Below are 10915 nucleotides of genomic sequence, written 5' to 3'. Positions count from 1 at the left end.
GCTCGTCGTCCGGCGCGTACGGCATCGCCTCGTCGTCACCGGAACCTTCCTCGGCGAGCAATCTGATCCTATCCGCGCTCCTGACGACCACGTCTTCGGCAACAAGCAACAACATCAGAACCGTCCCATCGAACGCGGTTCACGGCAACAACGCGTTGCCGTCCGCGACGTCTCTCAGCTCCACGTACGCGAGGAATATCAACCACGGCGGCGCGGTAGCGTCCGCTGACTCGTTGAACGGAATCCTGTCGTCCCTAAACGTACGGATCAAAACGGAGGAGTACCCGAAAATACGATCAGAGGAGCGAAGACCGGCAAACGCGTCGTCGTCGCTGTCTTCGTCCTCCGCGTCCGCGTTCAACGCCTCCCTGCTTAGCTCCCTGTTATCCACGTCGCGGATCTCGTCCGGGCAGTGCCGAAACGACAGTGACGAGGACATCCTGTCGAGGTCCTGCATCAAGCTCGAGTATCCGTCCACAGACGAAACGCAGCAGCCGAGCCAGGAACAACCGGAGGAGCGAACGGTGGTGCGCAACATCAAGGTCGAATATCCGCTTAGCCAATCGTCCCAAGACGTTCTGGATACCGAAGAGGAGGAGCTAGCCGCGACGTCGCCGTACGATATCATCAGCGGGACCCCGAGCAGGTGTTTGCCGAAGCAGTCGGCCTGCGGCGGAAAGACCCAGCCGGGCTCGTTGGTCAAGGACGTCGTGGTGCCGCCTTGTCAGGGCGTCGTCTCGCCAACCTCGGACATCGTGATCGACATGAAGTACGAGACCCAGTCAGGCCCACCGGCGGCACCTCCGCACTTGACGTCCTCCGGGGTCGAGCCACCGCATAGTAGTCAGGGGACTGGAATAGTCGTCGGTGGATCGCCGGCGGAGGTCGTCGGCGTGGACAGCTTGCTCTTGTCGCCATGGGGAACGACCGGTCCGGATTTCCTCGAGCCACCCGATGTCAAGCAAACGGCAGCTGGTCTGCAGGATGCGTGGGACACACTTCTACTCGGCTCGTCGGTCGGCGTAGCCTCGGCTCAGTCGTTGGCGGAGCTGAAGCCTTTGCCACCGTTTACTGGCTACACAGGACATCTCAGTATCAACGGCATACCCGGTCACCATTATCACACGATAGCATCGTCGGCGCAGCGACCATCGTTACCCTCCTCCTCTCCCACGTCATCCTCCAATCAGGAGTACTACGAATCGCCCGTCGTATCCTCGAGCACACCCTGTCCGCAGGGTAGCCAGAAGCAACAGCAACAGCATCACCAACACCAACAGCAGCAACAACAGCAGCAACAACAACACCATCATCACCAGCAACAGCTACCGCAGTCCACGCAGCAGGTCGAGTACGATATCGAGGACATCGCGGAGATCATCGGCTCGGCGATAGCGGACACGACGGTCCCCGGTGGCGGAAACGGAGCTGGCTCGGAACACGACCCGGACGCGTCGCGCGACTGGATAGACATCGCCGAATGGATCGACACCGCGTGTTCACCGAAGGCGCAGGAAACTACATCGCCTAGCCCGTACTCGCAGATATACGCGACAGCCACGCCGTCCACTCAGGCACAGCAACATGGATCTACCTTGCAGAGTCTGCTGACACACGGGTACGCGCCGCTGCTGAACGCCAGGTTGCAGTCAGCCAACGCGGGCCTCCAAAACGCGTCGTGCGGCGAGACACCTTCATCCACAAGTCCCTATCCGCCTGTCAGTCCGCCGGGCAGGGTGTCCACCTCGTGCAGCCCGGATCACCTGTTGCACTCGTCGTTCGCGGCTCCCTCGCACCCCAGGAAGAGGTCGCGGCCCGCGCCAGGCTCTCAGAATCCTTCAAAGAAGAGTCCGGGAACTGGTGCTACGGCGCTACCCTACGGCACAGAATCTGGCCTGATCGGTGGCAAAGAAAAGCCAGTACACAGATGTTCGATCTGCAACCGGGGATTCCTGAATAAGAGCAACATCAAGGTGCACCTGAGGACCCACACCGGCGAGAAACCGTTCAGGTGCGACGTGTGCGGCAAGGCGTTCAGGCAAAAGGCGCACCTGATCAAACACCAACAGATCCACAAGAGGATCGGCAGGGACTAAAGTTGCTGACGGTTCTGATCTCCGCTTTCGGGAGAATATTTCGGATGTACCTATATTATATACCGTAAGTACCTATGGCAAAGCGATGTCGGTCAAGACTCTGAACCCCCATGTCGGAACGAAAGGTCGGTGATCGGCGTTTCTCGAAAAGGGGTTCAGAGGCGACGAGAGTGCCGTGAATCCAACGCGAATCTTGAGACATATACCGTCCAGGGAACGACGCACGATGCCTACCGGGAAACATTGGGCCGCGGCGGGTCCCTCAGGTGCAATATCGAGGATGGATCGAGGCTTTTGTAAATAGGTATGAAGCCGTCGTGCGGGGAGCTCGACCGCGCGGTTCTTCCAGCGGGGCCATGGATCGCGTACCAAGCGAGAAACGGGAAGGATGAATAGAGAAGACGGATGAAACGAAATGATATAAAAATAAAGTAAAATATAAAGATAATGATTTCAATAATCGGGTGATGTGAGAATGATCTCTCGTGCTGTGTTATAACGACGACTCGAAGTGAGTGAAACCCACTGGTCACACGGTGTGTACATATATACGTATCGGTTGATAACAGAGCACACGTACGCGGGTACGTGCGTATATATACCGTAGGAAAAGAAGCGGACGTTTTACGTTTTCCTTTCTTTTTTTAAGGCGACGCGACGGAGGAAAGAGTAAAAGCTGGCGAAATTATCGGTGAGGATGATTGTTAAAGAAAAGAGAGAGAGAGAGAGTATATATACATTTATATGTATACATTATACATAGTTAGGTGTAACATATAACTTAAAACGTAGACGGAAGTGACGAAAACTACGCGAGGCGCGGCTGTTCGCAGACGGCCGGGCTACGGATGTACCTAAGCTCTTCCAAATACGTTGTTTCAGTAGATTTTCTATCGCTTGTTTCTTTTTATTTATAATGCTTTTATATTATATATTTTTCACGGTCTCATTGTCCGCAGTCCTTTCTATTTCTTTGTTATTTATTTTCATTCGATCCCTCCTCCCTTCCCTCCCCTCTATTGGTTTATCTTTGTAAGATAGTCGATCGTCTGTCACTTTTTATTTAAGTTTCTTCCCCTTACCTCCCACCCCCGTTCCCGATCCCCTACTCTTTAGTCTCCGTATTAGCTTTTTCTTGATCTTGGCGCACCGTATGTAACATTGTACGACGACATTCTTAGGATCGTTTTAAGGACCATCCTCCTCGAGGAGACGAGACGCGCTCGTACACGGGTTACCTTCGCCGAGAAGAGTGATAAAGAACGTGAAACGAGAAACAAAGAAAACGAGAACATAGAACGATGATCGTGTACCTAGATTATTTCCGTTTGTCCCCCGAATCGTCGTCGAAAGGGACGAGCCGCGAGCTTTCCGACGAATCGAGCGACGCAGGACGATCAACTTCGCTCGCAATCCCATTAATTTTCGAACAAATACTCAAGGCCGTCCTTCGACGCGAGGATCGACGCGCTGGTAATCGCATAACTTATTTTCCGATCGTTCTTCCTCGTTCGATCCGCGAACGTCTCGTCGACGGACCATCTCGTCTCCTGTGTTGCAATGGTGGCTGCGGAATTTGTAATTTGTATAAAGTCAGAAAAATGTGGATTATTTAAAAGCTGATGTTCGATTAAATGATTGTTACCGTAACACGAAGTTTGCAATTTCGTTCCCTTGCACCGAGCGTGTATTATCGTTCGTAAGTATTTGGACAACCGACGTGATCTTATTAATATATTCATCAATATGAAATTCATTTCTACTAACCCTTTATACTCTATACTAACAAAACTATTTTATTTCAATACTTCACGCATTGATGTGCGAAGTTCAATAGTAAACATCAAACTTTACGATTTTTCTGTATTAAATTAATTGACTGAGAGATGCCTCTAGAGTGCAAAGGGTTAATATCAACTAAATTATATATTAAAACATTTTAAACAGTTAGGTTTAATTATATCTACCAATTGAAATGTTCAAATACTTACGCATAATAGTGTCACAATCCTAGAATCCTCTCCGTCCCGAATTCTCGTCCGAACAGGATCCTAACGAGAAAACGGGCAACGAAAATCCGAATAACGAAATAAACGTAACTGCGAGCGAAAAATTCATTAACTCCGATCGTTGTTTTAAATCGCGATTTTAACGGGCCGGTTTTTACGGCGCGGATCGCGTCCGATTATCGTTAGAAGCGACGAAGCTCGCCATTTTTCGTGGAAGCTTAATCGAAGCGGAACGCATCGACATTCGCGAGGTGAAAGTTAGCAAGTTTTCGTCCGAAATAATCAGGCTGTAATACTCGACGACGAAACGTACCCTCCCGCGTACTTGCTCACCGGGGCTGGCCAATCAGGTACCCCGCAATGATCTCCGGCTCCTCGTCGCGTGTTTCGCGTATCCGGATCTCCTCTGCCGCGTACGTGTTCGTTTTCTTACTTTTATTTCACTTTAAGTGTGGCACTGACTCCTCGCCGAGGCCGACGCCCGGATTCTGCGTTTACTTGACATAATGGTCACGTTGCCTGTATCGTTTTCTCGAAAACAGATTTCTTACGAATTCGCTACATTTGAGGCTGGACGAGGATCAATGTGTTTCGTTTGAGAACGATGTTGTAAATATTTTTTTGTTTGATTTTTAATCTATTTGCAGTTGTTGTTGAAGGATCCTTTATTGGAAAATGTTTAATTGTTTTTGTAGTTACTATTTATTTGTTATTCAATTTATTTTTCAATTAGTCAAATTAATTTATTATATACTTTTAATATTTATTATATATTTATAATGAATATTTTGACTCTAAAGATTATTAATCATTAAAGTCTTATAAATTTTTAATCGATACGTAAAAGCATATTCGTTTAATATAATATCGTTCCACGAAACGCAATTTATAATGTTCAATAGACTTTTTTTGAATTTATACTTGGAATGAAAATTTCACGTTACCTGAAATTACAATTTCCATTGAAACATTACAACCTATTTTTTGTAAATTTCTGGAGTTTCTTCTATATTGTGGGACTTTTTCCTTAATTTGCTACATTATATTCGCATCGTGACAATAACTTTTCTTTATAATTAAAATTAACCGGTTTCTTTTCTATAATCTAGTGACCTCTTCATCGAATTAATTTTCCATTCGATCTCTTTTAATAACACTACAATTTCCGAACAGTCGAACTAACCGGTTCGTGTTTTCTAATACAAATTACAAGACTACATTTACCGAGATTCCGATTGACTTATATTACAAAATGCGCATTGGTAAATCAAGTTATTTAATAATTTCTCAGAATAGCATCTGGATCATCTGAATAATTGAAAAAGAAATAGGTCATTCCCACCCACCCGGCGGTGTTTGTGTAAAATTTAATGTCTCAATTCTTAATTGCATTTTCTTTTTAAATTACTAAATAGTTGGAAAGATTTTGCTGTATACTATATTATTACCACGTATAATGTTATTCTTTTTATACTTTTTTAAAACAAGTTTGGTTAATATGGAATCATTTCCGAGAGGATGATAACGCCTACTTCGATCACGCGCAGTTTATAGATCCTCTAGATTGAGTCAAAGTTATTTTCATGCCGCACGCGCTCGACTTCCGGTAAGTAACGATGCTTATTTATTATACATTTTTTTTTATTTTCAAGCGTTTTTACATTACATTCATGTTTATAGAACTTAGTCACGTGTCTGCAAGTGACTGAAAGAAATCATTCAAATATTCTTTTCAACAGAAAAAATTCAATTCCTTTAATCTTATTCGAGGAAAAATTTTTTAATTGGTCGATTCTTTCTAGAAATGTAGATTTTCTTAATAACAGCGCAACTATACTTTCGCCTTGTTAGCGAAAGTATTGAAATTGTTCAGCATTTTTCTTTCGATGAGGAAAATTCATTGCATACTTAGAATAATATGAAATGTCACTAAAAATTCTCTGTTTGTCGGCATTGAACAAGAAGAAAATGATGAAAAATTCAGTCAATGATAGTTTACGTAAATTGAACTATGTTACATTCTAGAAGAAAGTTAAAAGTAAAAGTATTAAAAATGAATGGGCATAACTGACGTGTCTAATAATAATAATAATAACAATAGGGTAGATCGGGGTGAATCGGATCAATATAGATTTGACAGTGAAAAAATAATAATTAAATGCGAGAACGAACAATTTTTTCATAAATTTCTTATAAATAGACATTCGGCTTCAATATCGGTAAAAAAATAAGTCCGAAAACTTAAAAACTTTCGTTTTATAAACGAAAAATTAAAAAGTGAGAAAATTTGTAACAATAGATATTTTTTCGGTTTTTTGCTTGTAGCATTGAAGTAAAACTATTTATTTTTCAAATCATTTGAAGTATTTAACGTTTTTAAGATATCAACAATTGTAAAATAAGAAAACTGAAATCAGTCATTTTGACGGGTGCGGTAGTTCTAATATTAACGTGTTAACCCCTTGACCTACAATATCGTGTTAATTTCGCGATAAAAATTGCAAACTGAATTTGAGAAATCTAAGTGTTATTTATTTCTTTAAAATATACATTAAATATTACTTTCTTCTTATTGACTGTTAACTTTTGGAGTAAACATATACATAAGAAAAGCATCAAAATTTTTTCTTTTCTTAATAAATTATTAATAATAAAGTAGTTGTATCGATAAAGTTGTACGGATCATAGTTAAGAAACAAATCACAAGAGAAGGGGTTAATTCTGACTTTTAACCCTTTGAGTGTCAATAACCGATATATATTCCTGATTTCACTAGTAATAAAGGAGGTTTAACATATTTTTAGTATTGTGCAAAAATTTTATAAACTTCGAATCAAAATTGACTTAAATATAAATTTTCGTTTATAATCATGCATCTTTATTTAAAATTGTTTGACGTTTCTCGAATATGTACGAAAAATTCCTCTGATACTCAAAGAGTTGACAGGTTAAGCCACAAAAATCTTGAGCGTTTTCCTGCGGAGTTATCCTTTTGTAGCAAAGAAAAGCAGGAACAATTATGAATTATTTGGCGTTACAATGTTTGCATTACACTGTTATCAATTTAGTTACGTTATTAAACATTTCCATTCGACTTTGGTTATCTTGCATGTCACAATTGTTTTCTAATAATTCAGAAGCGTTCCAAATTCCTTGAAAACAGTTACAACAAGAAAACTGATATCGAACAGAAATATTTAGTAACATAAGTAATTGGACAATAGTGTGATCAATGAACTGCGATACGAAATCATTAATAATTAGTTGTAATATCATTTATCTTTGCTACGAAAGAATAAGTAGTACTGTACAAAACGCTGAAAATTCTCGTGGCAGTCAAGGTGTTAAAGCTCTTCGTTTCGTACAACACGAAATCCTTACATGTAAAGCGCCTTAACGATACGTTACACTTTATAGGAGGCCCTATTGTAGTTCTTCTTTTTGTTGGAACCGCTAAAGATATCGGTTTATTGCGTGTGGCCATCGTGAGCAATCCTCCGCGTCACCGGAACCCGACAACATGTCAAATTATGTGGAAACAGTGGACAAAAGGGATCGTTCGGAAAGGAAGAAGAAAAAGGGGCAGATCCGGTATAGCTTCAGCAACAGGTTGATGTACGGTGCATTGGTTAGGATAAAGACCGCGAGTACCATTGTTAAATGTAATAATATAACGGGGTTACGGTCTCAAAGGTTATACGGCCTCTCGTGACGTTGTCTCTGCTGGGAGATGCGGGAGATTCAGGTAACGCGGAGTGGGCCGAAGAGGAAACAAGACGGGACGATCTTTTTATTTTGGCCCAACTACCGAGACCCGTTAAAACCACAGCCTTCTTCGGGGATATTCTTCGCATCGTTAGGGCGAGTCATGTGTGGCTTCGTATTTCTTGATTGAGATGGAGTACTTATGTAGGTAAATGAAGGAAGAATCTTCTTTCGATGAAAAATATGGATTCTTTAGTGTTTTTTATAGAAATGATATGGATGTCAGTTAGTTCAAATTTTCTTTGTTTTTACTATAATTTTATTAATATTGATATTAACACATTGACAGTCACGGCAGTCACCGATGATCGGAGCGTCCAAATTTCTTGAAAACGGTTGCAATAAATAATTGATATTGTATAAAAACATTTGATAACGTAAGCAACTAGATAACAGTACAATATAAGATCTATGGTACTTATTTATGAATAATTAATCCTACTAGTATTTGCTTGTGTGTTATAAAAGAATAAGTAATACTATATAAAACGTACACAATTCTCGTGGCAGTCAACGCGTTAATGAAAAGTTAATAATGAATTTATTAATATTAATATTAATAAATAGTGAATAATAAGTTTATTAATACTAATAATTTGATTAAACTGTTAATCGTATTAAGTTCCATGAATTTTTTCAGTTGAATTTTGAGTTGATCTAATACTTTTCCTGTGAATGTGTCAACCGTTAAATGAGTGGTAATTTAATCTACAGGTTGTAGAAACTGTATTTTTAAATAAATCCAACTGAAAAAATTTATGACACTTAATGAAAGTATATTAAAATTATATGCAAAGTTTCAAATGAAGGACATTCATATTTTTTTTTACAAAAATTGTTAAAGAATCCATATTATTCATTGAAAGAAATGAGAGTGCATTATATATAATGAGATAATTTATTAAAACTACAATTATTAGTAAGAATTTACTTACAGCAAAACGTAATTCATTTCACTAATTGATTGAAATACATGAACGTGACTTAAATAACGAGTTTTAATAATAATATAATGGTGAATTTGTAGCATCTATTTCTAATTATTGAGTGTAGGACTTACAAAATATGGTCTTTCCTTGTGCCATCAGTTGGCAAAAACGTCCCTGTGGTCATCGTTGCGAGTGTTACTTGGTAATTCTAATTAGTAATTAGATAGATGCTTATGTAAAGTAAAAACTGTATTTCTGATTATTTAATAATTACTGCTAATAGCATGTACCTTTGCTATAAGCAGGATGAAGTGAACAACAAATGAGTATGATAATTAATGTGTAAAATAATTTGATCTATTTTATATTTTCGAATATAAATCTATAAAATTGTGAATTTATACAAATATTGATCATTAAAAAATCTATTACTAAATATAGAGATGTGCAGAAGAAACGAATAAAATTTATACATCGTAACCAGTTTGAATAATACAGATCAATTTAAAAACATAATGAAAAGAAATTGTAATGTAAAGAGCCTCGTTCTTACGATTATATTAACAAATTCCTAAACAGAAGACATAATTCTCTATTTATTTCTGCTTTTCTAAATTGATTTATAATAATGCGAATACTGTACAAATATCCGCGACCTAATTATAATTTCCCGAACAAAATGATTCTTACATTCTCGTGGCAATATTCGTTAAGAGTATACATTTTCCCACAATAAATAAGTGTCATTAGAATTGTCTTTAATATACACTTTCATCTCACAAACTGCTAACTTTCATTCTTCAAAATTACTGCCATTCATACATGAAGAAGCATCTATTAGAAGGGTCCTTCCTGTACAATTCAAAATTATAAAATTATACAAACACACACCATCAAAATAATATATTACAATCTTAATTGTTTCTTCGTACACTAATAAATTTCAGAGATATAATCTTCGTAAATAAAATTCGTACTTATCATTAAACCTAATATTAAAGCATACTTCCATATTTTTGTTTTCTTAAAAAGTTTCAACGTAAATATAAGAAAAAAACTACTTTGTATAATAATGTGTGAATAATGTGAAAAATTTATTCAGTTTTCATAGTTATGATTCTTTGTTAAATTTCACGTATATCATCCTATAGGTAATGTCGTTTCTTGTCTAAGATATTTTTGAATGTCATTTCGAAAATGATATTAAAAAAAGTTAATTGAAAAATAGAGGAAGGTTATACACAACGATAATAAATATGTCGATAATTGGAAAAACGTAAATATTAATTTTTTATATTAGCTAAATATATTTAATATAATATTTAATACAATAAATAAATATTAAAAATATATTCAGATTTATCATAATACATAGATTTATTACATAAATATATTATTAATAAATCTCCCACAAGATTTCTAAAAAACAAAGAGAATCTCATCGATGTTTACACGAACCCATTTGCGCGGTCCACGCAGTGTTGACCGTGATCGCACATGCATAAATTGGACACGCTTTATATACGCGTAACTATCGCGAAAAGCTATGGACATCATCGGGCCCAGACACTCGCGACTCGATCTAATAAACGCACCGTACGATATCGGGGCGAATTAATCAGGAAATAAGAAATACCGTATTAACCGCGCCGTTTATGTCCCAATTAAGATGGTAACGAAGGAACAGAGATAAAAGCTCCAGGCCCGGCCGAGACAAGGACGGTTGACAAAACGATCAGTCGAACCGGAGCGGAGGCTCGTGTAACGCAAACAGTTAGAGGCTAAACCCGGTGATGGAAGAAAGGGATCACGGGTACCACGAATCCCATCGCGGCCTACGTAGCCAGCCAGGCCAACGACCTACATTTTTCGGGCCCCGTTGGACCAGGCAGGGCTTCCTACTCGAGATCGCTGGGTCAGGTTATAATGCTTGTACACCTTTTCTAGGAGACTGGTTCCTTGACTCCTCGTCGAGTAGCAACGTAAGAGGATTCCTGACGCTCCAGGAAATCAGAGCCACGGAATTGATGGCGAACTCGACGCCAGCCGTCACACCGTTCGATACTTACACGTTTCGTACCACGGCCGATATTGGTAAATTCCGCTGTTCCCCTTT

At 39.7% G+C, this 10915-nt stretch overlaps 1 protein-coding gene across 1 annotated transcript; it reads left to right on the top strand.

Annotated features, from left to right (window-relative positions):
* Window positions 1-764: 764 nt before the first annotated feature.
* ich (zinc finger protein ichor) lies at window positions 765-2096 on the top strand. The gene has a single exon (XM_031975195.2). It carries the CDS (start codon window positions 765-767, stop codon window positions 2094-2096), a length of 1332 nt encoding a protein of 443 aa, XP_031831055.2.
* Window positions 2097-10915: the final 8819 nt, after the last annotated feature.

Source organism: Nomia melanderi, chromosome 12, assembly GCF_051020985.1.
Source record: "Nomia melanderi isolate GNS246 chromosome 12, iyNomMela1, whole genome shotgun sequence".
Classification (NCBI taxonomy): Eukaryota; Metazoa; Arthropoda; class Insecta; order Hymenoptera; family Halictidae; genus Nomia; species Nomia melanderi.
The sequence above is the reverse complement of the archived record's forward strand: the minus strand, read 5'-3'. Positions and strand labels throughout refer to the sequence as shown.

What these genes read in the sequence shown, in the direction of transcription:
- ich (XM_031975195.2), top strand. Translation starts at nt 765, where the DNA reads ATGAAGTACGAGACCCAGTCAGGCCCACCGGCGGCACCTCCGCACTTG.